This window comes from Solanum lycopersicum, chromosome 6, assembly GCF_036512215.1.
Source record: "Solanum lycopersicum chromosome 6, SLM_r2.1".
NCBI classification, from domain to species: Eukaryota; Viridiplantae; Streptophyta; class Magnoliopsida; order Solanales; family Solanaceae; genus Solanum; species Solanum lycopersicum.
In genome coordinates, this window is record NC_090805.1 from 21145853 (window position 1) to 21171986 (window position 26134).

The following is a 26134-nucleotide window of genomic DNA, read 5'->3' on the forward strand; positions in this document are numbered from 1 at the left end:
GTACCACCAATCCATTATCACCACTTCAATCCATAGCGAAATCATCCAATACAATACTGACAAGCCCTTACCCATGACCATGATCATCAATTCAATACATAGACCATAATACTCAATGAATCTAGGTAAATTCAATATATATTTATCAATATACGATAACATGTACATCAATTGTATACAATTCTTACATCATTCAATAGCCTAATGAAAACTACACTAGAGTTCATAAGCATTAAGACAATATCTATTAACCCATAAAGTAGTCAAAATCTCGGGTTCATGAATTACATGAGTTCATAGGTTAATTATATTAAAATAATATAATCAACAACAATTCAATCAATATTCAATGATTTAAAACCTTTAATGCAAGAACTCATGGATATATTTCAATTTAGAAAAACTCATCTTTTGAGAAGTCTTTGAAAATCACTTTGAAGATTGGATCCTTGAAGAAGAGAGTTGCAAGGATTAAAAATCTTACCTTAATGAAGCTAAAAAACGAATTTGATGAATAATCACCACTCAAATCTCCAATCCAATCTCATCCTTGAGTTTTGGCTTCAATGGAGTTCTAGAGAATTTCTAAGATATTTTAGGTTTTGATTTTGAAGAATTAGTTCATCTAGGTATTTAGGACTTATAAAACCACTTAAAATATATAAAATATTCTTAAGTAACCACCCAAATTATTATTTGGACGTGAGGTGAATTAACCAATTCACGTGACAAACCCATCGACGACTTGGCCACAGATGGACCGTTTGTCCACAAACGGACTGTCCTGTCTGGCCTTTAAAATGGGAGCTTAATCTCCCCAGACTAAGTACCCATCGACACCCTTCACCTACGGGGCGTCGTTCAGGCCACTGGCCATAGTCTGCCATCCGTATGTGGGGCTGCCTTGGGCAGTTTTGGCCACCAACATGGGTCCTTCCGCAAGGACCCTTAGATGGTCCTTAGGGACTTTTGCCTGGACGTTTCCAACCCGAATATGTTCGTATACGAGTTTAGGACCTCCCATCGATTCCATTCAAAACAAAAACGTAAACCTCAACGAAACATGTCAAGACACACAAGGTCGTTTAAAGGCAAACCATTCAAACGTCATGGACAATCTTGGACGTTTGACCTCCAAACTTCATGAAAATTCACACACTGCCTATAAACACTATAATAAATCATATAAGGACCTCATAATCTCATTAAACACACATTTAGGAACATAATAACAAATGAGGCACATAGGTGACTTAGTCATCGAACGTCTTGGTCGTCCAGTGACGTTTCACTTTCAAATCCCCTAATAAAAAATCTAGACACTAACTCAATACCACATTATACCCTAATTACAAACATTTTAGGCTCTATTTTCACTTAATTAATTTTAGAGGTATTACATGGGTCTTCGAGAATCTTCGGATTGGAGCATTGTAAGAACGAAATCACTCATACCCAATTGATGGATAGTCATTTTGGTAATAGTTTTTACCTTTTTATGATGTGTAGCTAAAACCCCAATTCTTGGGATGTAATTATGTGATTATGGACTGATTTAGCTTGTGGATATTGTGAATTGTTAGTTTAAATGCTATTTAGAAGTGAGTTCAATCATTAATCATGGTTCAATCTAAGAATTGTAGGTGGAAATACAGTTCTAGCTTTGTGTTCTTAACTTTCTCGAGAGAGAAGTTTTAGAAATAAGGTTTCGATTGATTGATTGAAAGGTATTGGGTTAACTTGGGTTCAACTCAAGAGAGTAATTGGTAAACCCAATCCCATACATTCATCTCGAGAAAGTGAACGGACTAAGGTGTGGGTAGGTCTTATTTTGCGTGTTGTTGATGTTCGACGGAAATCACTTGATTCGGGTAAATTGTTCGGGAGAAAATTCAATTCCATTATAGCCTAGTTTACTCATTAATATCTAGCTAATTACTAAAATTTGAAATTACCCATTTTTCTATAATAGCCTATAATCGATCACATTCTAAGAACCCGTCTCATTATTGTTATTTTATGTAATTACAATTACTGTTTGTAGTTGATAGTTTAAACCAAAGCCCCCATTTGATATTCGTGTAACCCTTAATTTGAATGATTTCTTTATCTGATAATTTTTATTCATATTACTCATTTGACCAAGTTGATACTTCCCAATTGAATCTTAAACATGTACCACTCCCTCTCAGATTCGACCCCAACTCATTTAGTTGGGTATATACTAATTTACAATCGTTGACACTTAGAACTAGATGAATTTTTTTTGAAATGTTAATCATTAGTCCACCCAAAACCTGTTGGCACTTTACAAGGACCTCGACCCCGTTACGGGCCATGGTCTCTTTGATGGTCCGTGGAAGGCCCCCATTAGTTTTTAAGTGGGGTCATTTTAACCCTAAAATACATCATTTTAACCCTTAAACTATATTTTTACTCAGTTTAAGTCTAATAACTTAGTTAGAACTTACCTAGAATGATTATTATCCAAAACTCACCAAGCTTAAATCAAAAAGAGGAGAAAAAAGAAGAACCAAAACTTTCCAAGAACACAACAAGTTTTCTTCAGTTCCATCCCCGAAATTGAAGTATTTCCCCGTGAAATTTATCATCAGGTATGTGGGATTTAACTAGTGGATTCCTTTCGTCAGCTAGGTTCTTAGAATTTATTTAGATTCTTGATTTGTATATCTTGTTTAGACCTAGGGTTTCTAAAACAATATATATTTGATGCGATTTAGCTATTATAGTATTCCTAATAGAATTACCATGTTTTTGTGGAATCGTTATTTAGTTCTTTGCATGAAGCTCAGAACCCTAGTCATGTAGATATCATTAGTTCATGGATCACACTTTCTAGGTCAGTAAAATATATAATCATGCTTCAATTTTTAAATGTCACAATATCAGTATATAATTTGTTACATTCTCAGATTTTGCATGTTAGTATTTGGAGCTATTCAACATTTCAAGATTTCAGTCATAATGTGTCATATATATATATATATATATATATATATATATATATATATATATATATATTCAGTTGGGAGTAGACTTAATATTGAGTTGCAATAGGGTTCAAGTTTCATGTATAGTCCTAGAACTACATGCCTTGATAAGTTTATAAGTCCCTTATGTGGGCATCAGATTTAAGAATCACGCCAATCATGTCTTTATACCCCTAGAGAGGTATATTGGGTCCTCTCATAATGGGGCATATACAACAGACTCTGTGTTTAGCTCACGTGATTTTATGTCAGTTAATAGTAGCTCCCACAGTCAGAATCTAGTGTATTTGATTAGGTTTTTATTTCATACTTCAATATTCGGTCTCAACATGGTATGTTCATAACCAGTAATTGGTCATTGTATTTATCTCAACATTTCAATTATGTTTCAGTATGTATAGTCTTGTTCAGATAGTATCATTGCTCTTGTGATTCGTTTAGTTTATGTATTTATTTAGTTATAATATATATCTTACAAGCTTAGTATATTCTATTATTGATGTAGACTCTGCACTACATCCTTTTCATGATGTAGATTCAAGTACTCAACATCCAAATCATCCATAGATTAGCTCCCTATTCGTACTCAACAGTATCAGTCGTGAGTCCTCATACTTCGAGGACAATAGACATTTTTCCATTTAAGTCTTTTATTTCAACTTCAGTTTTGCCAAAATCAATTGGGGGCATGTCGTGACAATAGTCAATTAGAGGCTTTTTTAGACATAGTGTTAGACTCAACTTTAGTTTTGAGTGATTATTCAGTATCACCAAACTCTTAAATATTACTTATAAATATTCATATCAGTATAGGGTACTCACCTCATTTCGTTAACTATTGTTTGAGTTTTCCATTAATTCTTATTTTCTTAGGTAAGGCCAATGTGCTTATGTTATGCAAGAAAGGGTTAGCATGGGGTCACCCGCGATCCTAGGTCATGTGCTTACGTCAATGGGTAGCCTCGGGGCGTGACACCAACGCCTCCTAATTTACTTAATTTTAAGCTCAGAGTAAAAAATTTATGCCTATTTGAGTGACGCTTCTCTAGTTAAGACTTTTCATCCATTTAAGGAAGCGATATTTTGGTCTTTTCCTTACTCAAATAGGTTGGATCACTTTTTCTCACCCAATTATGGGGTCTAATCATATGCTTAGTTATTATTCATATTACTGAGCACTTAGAATTTTGGGGAAGAGTTTAAAAAAGAGAGAAAGGGCTATTTCAAGCATCCATCAGGAGTTGTGGAATTTCGCCAAAATAATCGTTCTTTCCAGGAATGTGAGGTTTCCCGTAGTTATGGACTATTTCTTACACACTCCATTGATGTAATTGTTCCATTAATTCATTCTTGATATCGTTTGTGTAGAGATTCTTAAGTAGTTTGTGAGTTTTAGATTCATTCTTTAACAATGGATGTTTTGAGTTCTTGAGGTGATGGTCTTGCGAATGACTAATGTTTCTTGAGAGATTTTCTGTGTAATTCCAATTAATTTTAGTTGGGTTTGTGAATCAAAGAGATTTTGGAAGAAACCATTTTATTCTACATGAGTAGGACTTGAAATTGAACAAGAAAGTTTATAAAAAATTTGGGTTCAAGGTGGGGCAGCGCGCCCCTTAATTGCCATCCCTGGGTATTCAGCTTTGGAGATGGCGCCCTGCACATGCAGTGCCTCCCAAAAAAGCCCAGCACCTTTGGGGCTGGCGTGACACATCACTCATACACCAGGACGTCAGATCTTTTATTTTTTGTCCTTCGTCCCGTATGTGTTCTATCAAATCGTGTCTATGTTCTCTTCTTGATATTAACTCTTAAAGACTTTGATAATCCTTGAGAAATCGTTCATGTCCTGATCACATGTCTTAAATTACAATTCAAATTAAAGAAAAGTTAAGAGAAAAGTTCAAGAGGTCCTTTTTTAGTCATTTTGAGAAGTCTTTTGCAATTAACCATAGATTTGAACTAAGTCTTGAGAAAATAAATATAAGAATAAAATGGGTTGTAGTCGTGATTGGAAAAGTGTATAAGGGAGTTAAGTATCGCATTGAGGCCCTTGAGTTGCTCGTTTATAATGGTCCTTGAGTTGATTCATTTATGTCTATATTTCAAAATAAATATGGATTGTTGGTTATACAAATGTTAGAAGGTTATTTAATTTACATAAAGAAAATTATGTGAAAGGATTTTCATATTATCATTCAAGTTATGCCAATAAACTAACAAACCAAGTGGCTCAACACATAAAAGACGTGTGATTCTTTTAGAAGAAAAGATGAGCTTCAATAAAATTGAAATGATCAATATGTGAGTCAGATAAATATTTAACTATATCGATGTAAAATATTTATTTAATCCCCATAAAGCTTGATCGTAAATGAGATACTTGTTTACATGTGGAGGCACAATAATATTTTTGCATTGAAAGAATCTAACACTAGTAATCATTTCTTCGATCATGCAAAAATAATATTAATTTACGAAATTAGTCAGGGGCGTGTTTAGTCGAAATCATGACCTATCATATTCAGAAAATATGTGATTTTTCTTTGAAAAGAGAGATGTCATATACCATATAATACGAAAATAATTTATAGCTTGATTGAAGGGAGGATATAACCAAAGGAGACCAGACAAAATATATTTCACCAAAATTCTCTCACACATGTTCTTCAATAAAATGGTGAGATACACGTTCAAAAATTCGTTCAAGTGATAATCTTATAAACTTACTCACTAAGCATTGTCAACATCAATATTTGAGAAGTTGAGATGTGAGATTGGAATGCATCATCTCTGAGATATCAAGCAAAGTTTTTATCGGGGGAGAAAATAGACGTTGCGCTCTTTTTTTTAACCATGATTTTGTCCCTAATTATTTTTCCTGGTAAGGTTTTTAATGAGACAACTTTCAAAGCATATTAAAATATATGTGTACTCTTTTTCCTTCACTAGAATATTTTTCGATAGGGGTTTTCCTAGTAAAGTTGTTAACGAGGCATATTATTTATGGATATCTAAGGGAGAGTGTCATAAAATAATATCGTGTGGATTTCCACTACAAAAATAGTTACTCTCACATACATTACTTTCCTAAATTATGAAGATAACATCCACATTTATGACTATTATTCTTGTAACCTTACACCTCCATAACGTGTTTCATTATATTGTTGATTAATGTTATGTTTATGACTAGTTTATATTTCTCTATGTTACCCTATAAATAGAGGCATAAGTTTTCATATTGTACACAGTTTAATACTTGGATGAATAAGAAAAACTCTCATATCTTGTCTACCTATTTATATTCCTTTCATCTTCTATATTTCTTTTCTTATTTTGCTTTAATCTTACAACATGTTTACTTATTTTACACTATTATTTGTTAACCATAGACAAATAAAATATATAGCTATAATTAACAAAAGAACTGTACATTTAAAATAAGTATCTTTTGGATGGTCAAAAATTTCATTTTTTGAATTATAGAGAAAAATACTTAGATTTACTTAGAACATAAAAAGAAAGAAAAATTACAATGTTTATAGTCATATCATAAATTTTGTGAATGAAGAAAAATTGAAAACTTTAATTGATTTAACTAATTCATATTTTAGTCATAGTATATATATATATATATATATATATATATATATATGGATTGAATATGAATTTAAATCTATGTTTTATCCATGTAAAAATCACGTACCCAACCCAATGGGTAACTATAATGTAAAAATCACGTACCCAACCCAATGGGTAACTATATATTCTCAGCTTTTGTGACTTTGAGTGTGCACATGATAGGAGAATCAGATTCTTGTATTATTTGTATAATAATAGGAAAATTATACACCCCAACAATGTTTCTTTGCGAAAAAGTGCCTTGCTTTGACTTGGGTCCTACTAAAAGCATATATATCTTGCATAATTTTTTGGCTTGTTTTCTTAATTTTCACTAAGAAAATTAGTGCTAATTATATATTTTCTTGGAAAACAAAGTTTTTAAAATTCAGTGTTACAGTTTTTGGCAAATGTGTTGGTTAAAAGTTTTTTTTTTTTATATAAAAAAAAAAGAAAAAGAAAAAAAAAGAGATAAACAAATATTATTTCCTATGTTTCAAAAAGAATAACTCAATTTTTTTTAGTTTGTTTAAAAAAAAATATTCTTTTTTTTGCAACACTTTAACTTCAACTTTCCATGTGACATATTTAAGCCACGAGATTAAATTAAAGGATATTTTTGTACATTTGACATAATTTTAATGTAGAACGAGAAAATTAAAAATTTTGTTTCTTTTCTTAAACTTCATATCAAATCAAATTAGATCAATCTTTTTTAAATCGAGGGAGTAGTTGATTTTTTCTAAAAGATTTTAAAAGAAGGTTTTTCAAATGAGGATGTCCTTGAGACAGTATCGAACAACATACAAATGTTGGGTATCATTGTAGGTTTAGCTAAAGATAGAGCATAAGGAAAGAAAAAACTATTCTAACTAATACAAATATTAACTAATAATGTATAATTGAACTTATTGAGTTCAAAAAGTAAGAACAAGTGCTGGATAAAAACTCAATGCTTTTTTTTTTTTGGTGATCGTGTCATAGTGGTGTTCCTAACCTCACCAATAAGGCATGGTTTACCCTCCTGAAGTTCAGGATCCTAGAGCCTGTTTGTCACACATAACTTTTTTTATATTTGTTAAACACTTCCAAAAATTAAAACTGAGTACAAATAAATTTGATCAATTTTTAATTCAATTCAAACACCTAAATATACTTGTTAACTATTCAGCATCCTTAATTGGGACAAATATGGTATACTGTATACACCAGTTGCAACAAAGGAGTATTTGTAAGAGAATCAAAACAACACATTTCCACATTCTGTTTTCCTATACCAGTTCAAATAAATACAAGAGATTTTTGACCATATAGATTATAATCTAAGCAATTCTGGAAATTTGTGAACTTGATCTCCTTCAATTCTAACCACATTTTCTTTCTCATTTCTATAACAGTCTATACTCAAAAAGGATTTATGATTCGCAAACTTCATGTTTCTCCTTCCGAAATATGGGATCATCTCCATGACTCATTTTTTGGCACATTGGTGGTGGAATGTCTAACGTACTTTGAGCATCTAGAACTTGCCCCCTCTTTACTTTGAACTGAATCTTCAGGCTTTCTATTTGTCCTGCATCGTACAATTCATTTTACAATATATATATATAAAATAAAGGTAACACCATGGATTTTTTTTTTCTAGGGAAGATATAATCGTGATTTTCAAGACGTAATATAATTTTTAGCTGAAAGGAAGTTTAAATATTCCACACAGATGAAACTCCAAATAAGTGTAACCAAAGTACCAAACCTCTCAGCAGTGACGAAGGATGACTGGTTTTCCTTGGGGATAGTAGACTCCGTCCAGCTTGCACAGATATATTCCTCGTCTTCCAAATTCAAACCCATTAAACTCTTATTCCTTGTAATGCAATCAAGTTTTCCTAAATTTAATCTTGGTTTGTATGTATGTATAAAGCCAAATCTATGATCCTTAACTGAAATTGATCCACAAGAAATTAGTTGCATAAGCATATTATGAGGCTTTAGCTTTGATGGAACGCGACACTCCTCACTATCAAGTTTCCTGAAGCTGCTGAGCTTGCTAACATCTGATCTGATGAGAGATATTAAAGTATCTGGTGGAAGTGTGTCTGACTCCACGCGTATCTCTGTTAACTCGTTAACCTGAACCTGATTTATTTCAACGGCACATGACCTATCATCCGTTGAAATGCCTCTTGTACAAATATTATTATGAGTTGTATTAGCCGTGTTTGTCTTTTCATGAATCTGAACGGAAGCATCAGCCAGGACATCACACATATTAGCATTACCGCTGTTTGCCTTTACAGCAGGAAGTGATGGTTCACCATCACAAGAGTTTTTTGCGCATCTTTCATTCGTGTTAGACGGAGGAGAGGTATCATATTGGCTTGGAGGTTCTGGTAATACTTTTCGATTTGACAATTTCTCATTTTTCGCAGGACTGGATCGACCTACAAAGGAAAGAATTGAGGTCTAAAGCTACAACTGTCGTTTCTTAAAATGCAGAAATCTTATGTCCCTATATATTGACAAAGCAGGAAAAAAAACACTGCAGCCAAACTTGTTACTTGTCTATTCTCCTAAAAAAATAGATCCAAAAAAGTGTTTTCAAGTGATAGTGTACTGTAGATACCTGAATTTAATTCTTCACAAAACTCGGAGCCTTTTAGAACGTATTCAGTAGTACGAGCAGGAAGAATCAAATCATCTTCAGAAAGATCATGCCACACAAATCTATTCTTGTAGCTTCTGTGTTAATAACAGATGAGAAAAATTGTGTAATATCCTGTTTGACTAAAAGCAAAATTATACAATTGTTTAGTCTTTACCTCTTGCAGGACCAAGAATAAGATGAAGCCATTCCCTTGCCTCTCAAAACGTTAAACCTCTTGATTACATCTACAAGATATATAAATTCAAGATTCGTATTCGTCAATATATATATGTCTAAATGAATAATGAGAAGCGTGTGTGTTACCCCTCAAGTATAGACCATCAGGGGAAGACATGGTTACTTCCATGAAATGAGGATGCTCAAGTTGTTGATTTCTACAAAGATAGTATACCACTGGCACTTTCCCATCACTTTGACTTGGCTGTTGTTGCTCATATTTTGGTGATTTCTCTCTCCACACTTTGGCTCTCTCTGGACTCAGCTGCCTATACTTCCTCACACGCTCTTCCATTTCAAATAACCACGATTCACGTTTGATTGATGGAAACAACACACTTCATTTAATTTGGTAAAACACAAAAAGATAAAATAAATGACGCATCTAAAACAGATGACATACAACCATTCTCCATTTCTATTAATAATAAAATAAAGTAAGTGTTTTTTGTCAATAAATGAGCATAAGAAAGGCGAAGTATTTTGATGTACCCCACTTTACCAAAAAACAAAAAAGTGTAAATCCAACTTTGCAAAAGTCATATGAAAGATGAAATGCCACCACCATTCCCTCAGTAAGATACGTAAAGAAAGACGTGCTGCTGCTGCCAATAGTCTTTGGCTGTTTGTGCTACTTTTCAACTTTAGCTATGCCTTTTCTTTCGACTTTATGCTATGTTAGCTGGACTCATATTTCCTCCCATTCCATACAGTTTCCTTTATATGTGGCCTTTTACTTAGGAGTTGTTTGAGGAATTAATAAACGGAAAAGAGTCTAAAATATCCTCAAAGTATTGGAAATGGTACAAAACTACCCTTCATCCATCTATTGGCTCCAAAATACTCTTCTCACCCACCTATTGGGTCCAAAATGCCATTGTCATCCATCTTTTGATTCAAACTTGATCACTTAATTAACGGTTTTATACTTTAACTATTTAAATATTTTTAAAAATAGGTGGCGCTCAACTATTTGTTATAATTTAACTTATTAGTATAATTTATAAATCAATCCACTACCCACCCATTACTAATTAAATCCATCTAAATTAATAAACACGTCACATTATTAATGCAAGCTACTGCCAATTGAGTGTTTTTAAAAATTATAGAAGTAAATTATCATACATTCAAGTGGCTAAATAAAAATCACCGATAAACTTAAAAGTCTGACTATGCTCATCTTAATTATTCTTACGTCTCAATTATGTGTTGTTACTTCATAGGTAACTTTTTTTCAAAATAATATATTAAAGATTTTAAAACAAATCATAAATATTTATAAAATTATATTTAAAATTAATTCGGGATGTATTACTTCTTTACCTTTAACTATAAATTTCTAATTCAATATTGAAAGAAAGTGTCCTTCAAAATAAGCGGCTCAACCTAAATTTAAATTGAGGCTTCGATTCGGACTCGAATAATTTTAGATGTCATTTTCAGGAATCTATAATTTCATCGTGTTTTAGTAGTATTTATGACGATTTTGATATTATAATTGGATTATTAATTGAGTGAGGTTTAGTTAGTAATGAGTGGGTAGTGGGTTGGTTTATAAATTATATTAATAAATTAAAATTATAACCAATAGTTGAACCCCAAGTATTTTTAAAAATATTTAAAGAGTTTAATTTTAAAACAATTAAAAAAGTAGTCAATTTTGAACTCAAAGATGGATGACAAGGATATTTTGGAGCCAATAGGTAGATGAAAAGGGCATTTTGGAGCCAATAGGTGGATGAAGGGTAATTTTGTACTATTTTCAATACTTCAAGGGTATTTTAGACCCTTTTCAGATTAATAAATCATTTCCTCCCATTCCATACAGATTAGTTTGTACTAAGAGCGACTAGCGAGTTCTATAATATTTTAAATGGGTAAAATAAATTAAATAAAAATGAATAAAGTATTTAACTGAACTGATTAGACACACACACACAGACGCACGCACGCACGCACGCACGCACGCACACACACGCACACACGCACGCACACACAGACGCACGCACGCACGCACGCACGCACACACACGCACGCACGCACGCACGCACACACACACGCACACACACGCGCACACACACGCACGCACGCACGCACGCACGCACGCACACACACACACACTATATACATTTATGGACTCCTAAAATTAGCATATTCTTTTTTACGAATACATACTAATCAGAACTAATGAAATTATTATAATAAAAAAAGCTTGTCACAAAGCAAAAATATATTGTTAGCTTACAATTGATGAATTTGATGATTGTCCATTTAAATGACATATTATTGCATCATCATTCACTCTTAATATTATGCTAAATTTGTAACATTTTTTTAACTTTTTGGTATTTGATCAACAATCCATAAGAAGTGAAGTTGAACATTGAAGAACATCAATAAAGTAGAGAAAGAAAAGTAGCAATAATTTCTTTTTTCTATTCTTGAGTATATTTTACCATCTAATGTACAATCATTATACAAACAAAAATTGTGCAATTTGAAAAAGTTAATATAATTATTGTATACGAATTATTCAATTTACTATTATAGGTAATCAATATCCAACTACGAAATAAGCATCAAGAGAATATGACAGAGAATTAAATTTGATAAATCTAGTTAGTCAAAATTTTTCTTTGATTTATGATTGATTGGTGGAATCAATCAATTTTTTTAGCAGCAGTGAGCATAGACACCATGATTTAAAAAATTATATATGAAATATAGACAAATATGGATTGCATCGATGTAAAAATTAACTCTTAAAAGGAACGTACCTCAGCTTCTTCCAATGAAGAGAATAGACACAACTCAAAAATGATGAGTTTGTTAGAATTCGTGCTGATAACGTATTATAAAATAAAAATAATGTACAAAAATTAAGAAGATGATAGAAAGACACAAAGTAATAGTAGTAGTAACTTTCCTTTATTATTGTATGTTCTTTTACTTGTAGTTATCCTTTCATATTGCAAGAGGATATATATATATAGGCTACAAAACTTGCGCATAAGGTTACTTGGCCACAAAGTTTACTTGGACACGAAGTGGAAACTCCTAACCACTTTTATTTTTGTATAAATTAATATTTTGGACCCGTTTCATCCATTTAACTGTTGTGACTAAAAGATCAAACCGAAAATCTAACAATAAAGAACACCAAGTTTAACGTGGAAAAATCCTTCAAACCGAAGGTAACCACCACGGGATCGACAAGATCCAAATTGCTTCACTATACCAATAAGAGGGTTACAAATGTTCTTCTAATGGCGACACAACAAGTGCCAAAAGAGAACAAACAATAGCTACACCAACAAAAGATAAATAGAAAGAAACACCACCCAAATCTAGCTTCTATTCGGGACCAAAAATAGGATCTTTCTGACCTTCGAATTCAATCTCCACGTTCAAATCAACCACCATTTTGTAAGGAACACTCAGTACAGATTTTAGCCCGATCCAACGGTTAGTTAATCGGGAAGTACGATCTGAACGTTGCTGGTCGGAGAAAAAGACTGCAGCAAAAGAACCCTTTTCTTTCTCTCTTTTCTCTTGTTGAAAGCTCTCTCAAAAACCTCTCTTATGTTCAAATGTCTTTCAAAGACGATACCAATGAGCAATTAATTATTCTCTCAAGACCATTCTCTATTTATAGATTTGTGCTTTTTCCTTACAAAGTCAAAACCAACTACAAATAGGATTACAATTCCAATCCTTTTCCTAATAGAATTGGAAACCAAATAAAGAGAATAATTCCAATCCTTTTTCAAGTAGGATTAGGCCATGGACCTTAGGCTGGAACATGGGCAATAGCCTAACAAACTCCCCCTCCAGCCAAGGGGTCAAATAGACTTCAAGTGGAGGATCTTGGCAGGATTCATGCCTGTCGCACTTCTACAAAACTCATACTTATCTACGATCACCACTTTTGTAAGAATATCTGAAGGATTCTACTCAGTTTGTATCTTCTGAACCTCAAATAATTTCTCTTCTAGGGCCATTCTAATCCAATGATATTTTCTACTAATATGCTTGGAGTTAGAATGAAAGGTAGAGTGCTTGGTGAGATAAATAACACTTTGATTATCACAAAATAAGACAAATTTTGATTGTTCAAAATCAAGATCTTTGATAAACTCCTTCATCCAAAGAAATTCCTTGGCACCTTCAGTAATGACAATATATTCGGCTTCTGTGGTAGATAGAGATATGCACTTCTAAAGTCTTGATTGCCAAGAAATAGCTCCCCCTTCAAAAGTGATCAAATAGCTAGAAGTGAATTTTGAATTGTCAAGATTTCCTCCCAAATTAGAGTCCGTGTAGCATACTAGTTCAGACTTGCCACTACCAAAGCACAACTCCATATCTGACGTACCCTTCAAATATTTTAGTATCCATTTCACTGCACCCCAATGTTCTTTTCAAGGATTGGAAAAAAATCTGCTAACGGTACCAACAACATGTGCAATATCTGGTCTAGTGCAAATCATAGCATACATTAAACTACCAACCGCGGAAGAATATGGAATACTCAACATCTCATTCTTCTCTTCATTAGTCGATGGACTTTGAGTCGTACTCAACTTAAAGTGTTTAGCAAGAGGTGTACTAGCCACTTTTGTCTCTGTCATTTTGAACCTCTTGAGTACTTTCTCAATATAGTCCTTTTGGGATAAAGATAAATTCTTCTTGTGTCTATTTCGATAGATTTGTATGCCTAAGATCTTCTTTGTTGGCCCCAAGTCCTTCATCGCAAACGAATTGCTTAACTCTTTCTTGAGGACTGCAATTCTAGATTTATTTTTGCTAACAATCAACATATCATCCACATAAAGTAGTAAGATAATAAAATCATCATCAGAGAACTTTTGAAAGAATACACAATGATCTGAAGATGTTTTCTTGTATACCTGATTTTCAATGACAGATTCAAACTTTATGTACCACTGCCTTGGAGCTTGTTTCAAGCCATATAAACTCTTTATCAATTTGCAAACATGGTTTTCTTTCCCATTAACTACAAAACCTTCAGGTTGATCCATGTAGATCTCCTCTTCTAAATCACCACGAAGAAAGACAGTCTTGACATCCATCTTGTCAACCTCTAAATCTAGACTTGTGGATAAGGCTAGAACCATACGAATGGAGGACATTTTCACAACAGGAAAGAAAATTTCATCAAAGTCAATCCCCTTTCTTTGACCAAAACCTTTGACGACTAACCTAGCCTTGTATCTAGGTGCAAATGTATGTTGATCTTGCTTTAATCTAAATATCCATTTATTTGTGAAAGCTTTCTTATCTTTCGCTAACTCCACTAGCTCATATGTGCCATTCTTGTGAAGTGACTTCATCTCGTCTTCCATGGCTTCTATCTCTATGAGTATCTAGCATGACTTCATCATAACCTTCAGGTTCTGCCGTGTCAGTCAAGAGGATATACTCATTAGGACAATAATGTGTTGAGCTTCACTTTTCTCTAGTAGATCTTCTACAAGAAGTATCTGGAGCATCCGAAGCGGTCATCCCAACATGAGTTGGTTGATTATCAACCACAACATCATCAGTAGGAACAATTATATGTTCTACACTCTCATCATTATCTTGATTATTACCTTGGGTTCCCTCATGTGCAGAAGATGTATCAATAATAGGAATTGGATCAACATCAAGTAAGCTCTCATCACTATGAGAATCTAGTTTCTCAGTCTTATCAATATCATCAATATTTTGATCTTCAAAGAACACAACAACACGACTTCTAATGAGTTTCTTATCAATTGGATCATGAAAGCGATATCCAAACTCATCTTGACCATAACCAATGAAGATACATTGCTTAGTTTTAACATCCAATTTTGACCTCTCATCTTTTGGAACATGCACACAAGTTTTACACCCAATCACTTTCAAGTGATAATAAGAAACATCCTTATCAAACCAAACTCTGTTTGGAACATCACCATCCAAAGAAACAACAGGAGACAAATTGATAACATAAGCAACAGTGTTAAGTGCTTCAGCCCAAAAAGTATTTGGAAGTTTAGCATTTGAAAGCACACATCTAACTCTCTCAACTAAAGTTCTATTCATCCTCTCTGCCAAACCATTTAATTGAGGAGCCTTTGGAGGAGTCTTGTGATGACCTATTCCTTGTGATTTGCAATAGTTAGCAAAGGGACCAATATACTCACCACCATTATCAGTGCGAATACATTTTAATTTCTTTCCCGTTTGTCTATCAGATAAGGCTTGAAACTGTTTAAACACATCAAGCACTTGATCTTTTGATTTTAAAGGATATACCAAAATCTTGCAAGAATGATCATCAATGAAAGTAGCAAAGTAAAGTGCACCACCTTTTGACTTCACTTTGAAAGAACCACACAAATCTGAGTGTACTAGCTCCAATAGCTTAGACTTTCTTGAAGGAGGATGACTGTGAAAAGAAACTCTTTTCTGTTTCCCTGTTAAGCAATGAACACATATTTTCACCTTTGTTTGTTTCATACCAACAAGCAAATTCTTCTTAGCCAAACAGGTGATTCCCCTCTCGCTCATATGACTAAGTCTCTTTTGCCACAATTCTGATAAAGTCTCGCTCTCCACCAAATTTATAGAGTCACCAAGAATCGATCCTTATGTCACGTATAAATTTGAATGTTTTCTTCCTAGAGCTAAAATCACTGAGCCTTTGGTGAGCTTCCATTGGCCATTGCACAAGTCATTATGATAGCCATAATCATCTAGTTGTCCTACAAAGATCATATTTAAGGGAATGTCTGGAGCATGCTTGACATTCTGAAGGACGAACGTTGAACCGATATTGGTTTTCAAACAAATAGTGCCAACACCAAACACCTTAACCTCACTAGCATTACCCATCTTTAACACCTCGGAGTTAACAGAAGTATAAGATGAAAAGAAGTCTTTTCTTTGTGTGACATGTGATGTAGCTCCAGAATCTACTATCCAACTTGTATCTTGAGATACAAAATTGATGACGTCTTTATCAGAAGCGAAGAGAAGGTCATCTTGGACGACAACAATAACATTATTTTCATTGTTTTCTTCATTCTTACCTTCTTTAAGATCTTGCTTCAATTGTTTACAAAATCTTTTAATATGTCCTTTCTTTCCACAATGATAACATATAATATTTGGATTCTTGAATTTTGACTTGCTTATACTTTTACCTCTACTCCTCGGATCTCTTGTATTTCATCATCAAAATTAACACCCATTCCTGATAGATGATCAAGAATACCTTGAAAATCATTCTTGATCAAGAATAGGATTGTCCTCCTTGTATTTAAAGGTCATCAATTGCTTTAACAAGAACAACTTGTTATTGTCAGTTTTTGAAGCGTAAAACGTCTCCAACTTTTCCCACAATGTTCTAGCATGTGTCTCATTCACAATATGGTTGCAAACATTACCTTCAACTCATTGTCTTATATCTCCACATACTTGTTGGTGCTCAAATTCCCAATTTTCATCGGTCACATTCTCGGGTTTATGAGCAGAAAAAACCAAAATATGCATCTTCCTCACGAACAATAGATCTTTCATCTTGCTTTTCCATATGTTGTAGTTTCTTACGTTTAGACATACCATCTTTCTCATATTCCCCTCCATATAGATAACCTTAGTTCTGATACTAGTTGTTGTGACTAAAAGATGAAACCGCAAATCTAACAATAAAGAACACCAAGTTTAACGTGGAAAAACCCTTCAAATCGAAGGTAACCACCACGGGATCGACAAGATCCAAATTGCTTCACTATACCAATAAGAGGATTACAAATATTCTTCTAATGGATACATAACAAGTGCCAAAATAGAACAAACAATAGCTACACCAACAAAAGATAAATAGAAAGAAACACCACCCAAACCCAGCTTCTGTTCAGGGACCTAAAACAGGATCTTTCTGACATCTGAATCCGATCTCCACCGTTCACATCAACCATCAAGATGTCATTAACACTCGGTATAGATTTCAGCCTGATCCAACATTAGTTAATCGGAAAATACGATTTGACCGTTGCTGGCCGGAGAAAAAGACTGCAACAAAAGAACCCTTTTCTTTCTCTCTTTTCTCTTGTTGAAAGCTCTCTCAAAAAACTCTCTTATGTTCTAATGTCTTTCAAAGACAATACCAATGAGCAATTAATTATTCTCTCAAGACCATCCTCTATTTATAGAGTTGTGCTTTTCCTTACAAAGCAAAAATCAACTACAAATACAATTACAATTCCAATCCTTTACCTAATAGAATTGGAAACAAAATAAAGAGAATGATTCCAATCCTTTTACAGGTAGGATTAGGCCGTGGGCCTTTGGCTGGAACATGGGCAATATCCCAACATTAACTACCACTTTTATATGTGTATATGGTATAATTCTTTCTATTTTTTAATGAGTTGAGTATCCAACCCATTCAAAATGGGTAAATATGACTAGATACCCATATAAATTACTCATTCTGCCACCCCTAGTTTGCATTTTTAATTACCTCATTGAATTCTTACTTTTATATCACTCCGTGTTGAATTTGATCCCGACTATTTTTTTATATTTATATTACAAGTGATTTCTTACTCATTTAATTGTTTTAGTGAGTGATTTATGAGTCATAACAATGGTGCCGCTGCCAGTGGTAGCTAAGAATTAAGTTTGTGAAGTTAAATTGTAAAACATGTTTTTTTTATAGTAGAATATATTGTTGTTTGTTGTTGTTGTTCTCCACTTGTAGGTGGAAACATGAGTGATAATGGAAGTAACGATACTAGTCAGTATAGTCAGAATGATAACATGGGATATATGAACGACATGCATATTAATGTCGTCGAAAGCACATGAGCAATCCGGTTACCTCCTACTATTGGGAGAACTATGTTTATGTAACCGGAATTATATTGCAATTGCTCCATATGAGAGGAATATTTGAGGGTCTTAATCACAAATACCTCCATGAACATCTCCGAAATTTTGAGGCTCTTGATCAGAAATACCCCCATGAACATCTCCGACATTTTGTGGATATTTGTGGGTCTTTAGTCTTAAGTAACATTTCACTAGAATCCATACGTTTGACATTGTTTTCTTTTTCCTAGTAGGAAGAAGCAACGAGATGGATGACCAAACTACCAAATGACTCTATAGCTTTGTGCAAGGAGTTGAAAGAAGTGTCCCTTTAAAGTGTCACGATTCGAGAGCACCCCCAAGTCGCGATGCAGCGTACTCGACCTCTCAGAGGTCTTGTACAAGCCTATTAGTATTCATTCATCGCATATATATGAAAAGTAGTGCGGAATTAAAATTTTTCATAATAATAGTCAAACTCTTTTATAGAAACATAAGGAAGAACTAAGTCTCAACATACGCCATCTTAGACACAAGTGAATATCATAGGGTCATGACCCTTTCATCAATTTGAAAAGACTTTTATAGTCTATTACAAAGTCTTTTTAGAAAAGGAAACTAAAACATAGTCCATGTCATTGAACATATGAGGACATACCAATCTTGATATAATTCTATTTCTCAAGCTTCAACTTCTAAGAACATTTCTCACTTATCACCTACACTTTTAGACATGGAAAACATACGGAATTAGCACATTGAATGCACTAAGTATGGTGAACATGCAAGAAAACCATGCAAAAAGGGACATTTATTCTAAGATATGATTTCATGCTATTATGATAGAAACCTTCATCATAAGAGTTCAATAGAGATAATACATGTCAACAATCACATATAAGACATATTCCATATTCAACAAGTAAGTATTTTCATCACTGTAGACCCCCTACCCAAGACATTAAGAGACCTCCCATACACCCTCATCAAGCACACCTAGGAGATCCTCAAAGCTACCCTAGATAATCTTTTCTATTCAATACCCTTTACTATATGAACATTATTCATTAACACCATTAAAGAGACAAGTAAACAATTAGAGGACCTTACATAGTTGTCTTGGAAGACCTAGGGAACTCATCATAGCATCTTCAAAGCCTACTTGTGTCATGTGTAGATAGTGTCCTATTCCACTACCTATATGTTGTAGAACCTATCCAATACTAGAATGCATATCCCATATTATTAGAATAGGCATTAACCGACATAGACCACACTAGCTAGGTATGGAATATGGTGTCATAAAGGACCCGCACCCTGGAAGGTGTTCTACTTGCCAAGGGTAAAACTAGGACACATCCCATGTTTGCACATGATTAGGGGGTATCAAGATCTTCTTTGTACTCTAGTCTCATCTCAAGTAGAGCTACTACCACAAACATATCCACTCGATGCTTTGCCTATGTTCTCATAGAGTCATTTCATTCACTTAGGTGTATTAGAGAAGGTACCATCACTAATTTTTACCAACTCATAATATCATTTCCAAGAATGGGTCCCCTAGGGCTTCCAATCAAGGTCTATTAGGATAGCTCTTATGACTTTCCTAAAGATGGTCGCATGTCATTCCGGCCAACCTATCTCTAAGTCCATCATTCCACTCAAGAAAGAGGCACCATATAGGTCTATTCCTTCAAGGCTTCTTATTTACCTACTTTTCACAATCAAGGTATAACATTCTTAACCTTCTTCTCATATTCAAGGTTTTACTTACTTAACCTTATTTTCATATTCAAGTTTTGGTCCAAGTCTTTGATAGAAGGGTACACACTTTATAGGTCTATCGATCCTAGAATTTCATTATTTCATTCATTTAAGACAAGGGTGCATAAGCCTACCAAATCAAGACACAACATTCATCATACCATTTGTTCAATATAATTCAAGTACCAAGTAGGCACATCTATGCTTATTATATATAAAGACTCTCCCTAGTCCTTCATCATCATATATCAACCTCTAGAGAAGAAGTACATTCAATTGTATCATTATAGCACCCATATAAGATTACATACACATGAGAACCATATCATGATCATTCCATAATTCACATAATAATGCTGACAAGGCCATGTTCATAACAATTATAACAATTAAACACCGCCACCAAAAGTGGACCATACCATCAATAAAAATTCAATATTAATATTATACTAAACAAAAGAATAAGGTCAACTCACCACCTTCCAATAGCCACAATCATCATTCCTTAGCCTTTCCAACAAATTCACATAACAAGAGATCTTACCAATAACAAAATACATAATACTAGGCCAACAATTCAACCATGTCAATGATCCAAAAAACTCAACATAGATATCAATAGTATAAGGCAATCTAATAACAATTTCAGTAATGATCCACACATAATTCAATAACCCATAACAATCTACACAGGAATTCAATACAATTAAGCCATGATCATTCACCCACTTTAGATCCAAAATTAGGAATTCATGGAATACATGGGTTCATGGATTTTTTTATCATAAAACCTTCAATTAAAATTGATAAATCCATAAAATATCAATTTAAATCATTTTTAATGCAAGAACCCATGCTTAGAGTTCAAAAATAGGATTTTAAGGTTTTGGAAAATCTTTGAAAAGCCTTTGGAATTGGCTCCTTTGATGGAACAAGAATCAAGGATGAAATGACCATACCTTTAATAAAGAATTCCCACGAAATTGATGGAGAAATCAATGAATAAGTTCAATCCTAGCTTTAACTTTGCTTCAAGCTTCAATGGAGTCAAGAGAGAATTTATTTTGATCTTGAGGTTTTGATTTGGAAAAGTGAGGTCTAATTTAGGTCTTAGGTGTATAAACTAACTTCAAATACTATAAAACACCCAAAATAACCATCTACTAGTTAATTAGGATGAGATGAATTTCCTAATTCACCCCTCACTTGCCGAGACCTGCAGGAAAATTGCAGGCCAATCAACGGCCACCAAATGATGGGGAGTCGATGGAATCAAGGGGAGTTTTGCTAGGGCGTCTTTTTGGTTAGAGGCCCTTAATTTGGGGTCTAATATTCCCCACAAATAAGTGTGGGGTCAAAATCCCCTTTTGACGGGTCGTCAATCCATCTACTAGGCATAGATGAGGGGCGTAAATTGGACTATTTTGGCAGCTTTGGGGCAAATGTTTGTGTCCTCCCTAAAAGACCCTTAGGGTTGTCGTTGGGGAGTCGTTCCCTAACGTTTTGACCCTAAACATGGTCATATTGATGTTAGGGTCCTCTACTATAAATTTAGACACCAAATAACACATAAAGCATGCAAAGGAACAGTAGTAAACACACAAGTCTAGTTTTCGATGTCTTGGTCGTTCTTCGATGTTTCACTTCTAAACTCTTCAAACTGACCTCTAAAGCTATTATTCATAATGTTGACACCTTATTAACTAATAAAATACATTATAGTCTTTAGTTTAACCTAATTCATTTTGAGGGTTTTTACTGGAAAAAAATCTCCCTCGAAAATGGTAAAACTTGAGATAACATCTAGAGCTTCAAAAGAGAGGAAGGGGAACCTCACCACGAGACTTGATAGCAATTTCAAAAGTTAGTTGCTATAATAACCAACACATGGTGTTCCGAATACTTTGTTTCTCTAATATTTTCATCGTAGCCTTGATATGTTCAACAAAGGGTTGGCTGACCAATTCATTTAAGGAGGGCTGATGAGACAATTGTTTGATGAGGAAAAACTATATGACCAAGATAAACATAGCAAGGTGTACTAGGGGCAATCAACTATCTTCTCTATGTTTGGGTTTGACAAAGGAAAAATTGACAAAGATCAATACTATGATGAGAACATGACCAAGATGAAAGAACCAATAACTTGTTATCCAAACAAGTCGATGGGTTGATTCAAATCGATAAGTGCAGTTGAAACAAGCAGTGAGAAATTTCCGGATGATGCCAAATTTGAGACATTCTACAATGAAGAAGTGCAATATACGGGGAACCAAATGGAGGGTTCTCATCCAAACTATTGTAGAAGGCTTACATTCTAAATTCCAGTAGTAATCATAAGACTGCTTACATTCTAAATTCCAGTAGTAATCATAAGATTGCTTACATTCTAAATTTCAGTAGTAATCATAAGAAATATTACATCCACTATACTAAGTTTTGTCAAATTTCTAGTACATATAGGACGTGATTTAACATCGTAGAACGGCCACCACATAGGTCTACTTTGTAAGTGCCTATCCCTTTAACTTCTAGTTTAGATTACTTCTCATGTAGATCCACCTTGATTTAGATGAAACTCAAAGAAATTCCACAAACGCTTCTCTATCTTGACTCACTTGGTCGGTGGATCCTGAGTCTGCTATCCATATAGGATAATATTTAGTTAGTAAAGAAGTGTTAGAAACAAATGTATAACTTAGAGATGCATTTAGAAAATCTGCCTTTTTTGGCTAAGTAACAATAGGTAATTATAACACTTCATTTTGCTCTTGTCTCTCTTCTTGAAAAACTGGTTTCATTTGTTGGAATTTGGATTTTTCTTTTTCTTAGAGGGTCATTTTCCGGTCTCTGTTTCTCCCATTTCTTTATCAATATTTCTTGTGCTTGAAGCCTAAAGATTTGGTACCACTAGACTCTTCCACAAATGCCTTAGAAGCAACGTTGACAGCACCAAGGCATTCATCTTCAAGCTCAATATGACGTGCAACATCAGAAAAACTTTTGATGATATTATTATGAGTCAAGTTAACCTTTAAATGTTCTCAATCATTGGGAAGAGACCAAAGCACTCCATGAACTTGTTGCTCATTTGAGACTACATGTCCAACACTCTTGAGTTGAGCTATCATGTTTGGCATCACCCTAAAGTGTAGTTTCATATTTTGATCATAACGTTTTTTGTAAGCGTCAAATTTGATAGTCAACTTACGGAGGCAGGTTACAAATGTACACTCGTACGTTCCTTGCAGATGTGCCTACATAGCATGAGCACTTGGAAATTCTTTACATTCATGTATGAGGTCATCAATCACATAACTAACTATTATTCCACGTGGAGTGGAATAAACTTCTTTCCAAGCTTTGTAATATTCAACATCCCTTCTATGTTGTGCACAATTATACTCTCCTGGTTGATTCAATACATGATTTATACTTTCCTAAGCATTTTTTCTCTTTCACTACATACCATATTTTAAGACTCCAGATATCATGATTGTCCGTTAAGTTTTTCACCTTTGTTAAAGTCACCAATGATACATTTTGATGTCATGTATGTTATTGAGATATAGTAAGGCAAATTTTTTTAATCAATTATACATGTGACATTCACATTCATGAAAATCAATTCTCATAAAGGTTGCATAATTAATATAAAATCGAAAAGAAAAGTAAATATCCAATCATCATCTATGAACTAAATTTTTAAAAATTGAAACTAACTTCTTAATGTGTACACAAATATATTGAAAACTTTCATAACAAGGTTTTTTTGACTCTAAGAACATAATTTGAGAAAAAACAAACTAATTAATTCATTTCTTGAAAAGAAAATAAGCAATAACAAATTACAAGTAAATCAAAAACTAAAATCCTCTTACAAGTCTTCAAAACAACAAATATACAACCTAAAAGGTTGATTAGGCCAGATGTCAAACATCAGTCAATATACTACCCCAAGGTTTACAGAGAGTGTTTTATTTTTAAAAGGTGAATAAAATCAAGTGCTAAAAATTTGTTCCCTTTGAATGAACCTTTCATTCCATAAAATATTTTTTGTCTCCCTTGGGACACCAATCAATATGATTTTACACACTCAAAAACATGTCCTACGATGACTTGCTTTTCTACCTAGTTCCTTTGCTCGCTTTTGAGAACTATCACTTGGAGTAATTTAAGTTGTCACAACTCTCTCGTAGATGACAAGAGAATGCTTAAGAAATATAAGGACTAAACAAATTTATCGAGACCAAATAAATCTTTTATCTAAACCATAATGTATATAATCAAATATCAACATATTATTGTGAAAATTAATCAAATGGATAATGGCCAAAAATATTCTTAGATGTAACGACCTGTTTAGTCATTTTGAGCAGCGGATTTTATTTCTAGAAAAACAGGCTGAGGCGACGGACCCCACGACGGACCGTCATCGGCACGACGGACCTCGCAGGGTCTCGTTTCAAAACACTTAGAAAATCTGAAATTTGGGTACTGAAAATCGACTCTCTGAACTTCGTAACGAAATGGCAGGACGGACCGTCACAGGTGTGACGGACCGTCACAGAGCCTTCAGTGGAAATCCACTCTCTAGACCTTACGACGACCTGCAGGACGGACCGTCGCAGGCACGACGGGCCGTCGCAGGTTGCGCAATCCCAGTTTGGGTTGGATTTCTTTATACATTTTAAGGGACGTTTTTGACTATTCCTGCTTTAATTATAAAGTTAGTGGGTTAATGTTAATAAGTCTAATTACGTGGGGGTTAAAAGAGGTAACCTTAAGTTAATTAGTGGGTTATTATTGCCATCTTTTATTCTTAATTATATACTAATTAGGGTAAAAGAAAGAGGGTTTGAATAAAGAAAATAGAAAGAACAAAGAGAAGGAAAGAGAAACGATAGAGAGAGGATCGAACGAGATAAAAAACACAAAGCTTGGGAAATCGCTTGCTTGATCACGAATCTTCGGTGGAGGTAGGTTATGGTTTCTCTTACGATATTCGTAGTAAACTCTTAATAGCGAATGATATGTATTGATAATATTGTAAACCCTTCTATGTGCTTAATTGTATGCATGCATGAATGTAATTATATTATTGTGATTATATAAGCGTGATAAAGTTATTGAATCCCAAATCTTGCAAAACCCTAATCTCTTTGTTAATGATGAGACCTTGGTATAAAATAAGGCGTGATGAACTAAAATAATGAGATTGATGATGCCTTGGTAAGAAAGAAGGCTTGATGAATTGATAGAAGGAGATTAGGGGGACCGGGTGTCACGAACCGACACGTAGTATTAGGGGGACCGGGTGTCACGAACTGACACGTAGATTTAGGGGATCGGGTGTAACGAACCGACACGTAGATTTAGGGGATCGGGTGTCACGAACCGACACGTATATTTAGGGGGACCGGGTGTCACGAACCGACACGCAGATTTAGGGGATCGGAGTGTCACGTTCCGACACATAGTAGTAGGGGATCGGAGTGTCACATACCGACACAAGAGGATTAATGAATATGAGGGAGCGGAGTGTCACGTATCGACACAAGAGAAATAAAGATAATGAATCTTGAAAGATGTTAATATACTCAATCTAATGAATCTAATTCCAAATGAGTATGGTATTGAGGCTTGAGTCCTCATGTGTGAACTTGGAGGTAATTGTTAATGATATAGTATTTGCTGTTGCTACATGTTGAGTATCATAGTTGATTTTATGATATTACTTGGTACATATTGATTTCTATTTTGAGTTGGCCGATGATATCTACTCAGTACCCGTGTTTTGTACTGACCCCTACTTTTATGTTTTTCTTCTTGTTTATTTGTGGAGTGCAGCAAACGTGCCGTCATCTTCGACTCAACAGTAACTCTAGCCAGTCTTCATTACACCGGATTTCAGGGTGAGCTAACGCTTCTAACTTGGACTGGATCTTCTTTTTCGTGTCTTGATGCCTTGAAGTTCCGGCAT

General features: G+C 34.1%; 1 protein-coding gene across 1 annotated transcript; it reads right to left on the reverse strand.

Moving 5' to 3' along the window:
• Positions 1–7863: 7863 nt before the first annotated feature.
• On the reverse strand, positions 7864–10112 carry LOC101255003 (protein SOSEKI 3). Its single transcript, XM_004240728.5, has 5 exons — positions 9604–10112; positions 9455–9524; positions 9259–9374; positions 8389–9076; positions 7864–8208 (listed from the first exon to the last, which is right to left on the reverse strand). The coding sequence occupies exons 1-5, from the start codon at positions 9809–9811 to the stop codon at positions 8094–8096; spliced, it is 1197 nt and encodes a 398-aa protein (XP_004240776.1). The 5' UTR covers positions 9812–10112; the 3' UTR covers positions 7864–8093.
• Between the last annotated feature and the right edge of the window lie 16022 nt (positions 10113–26134).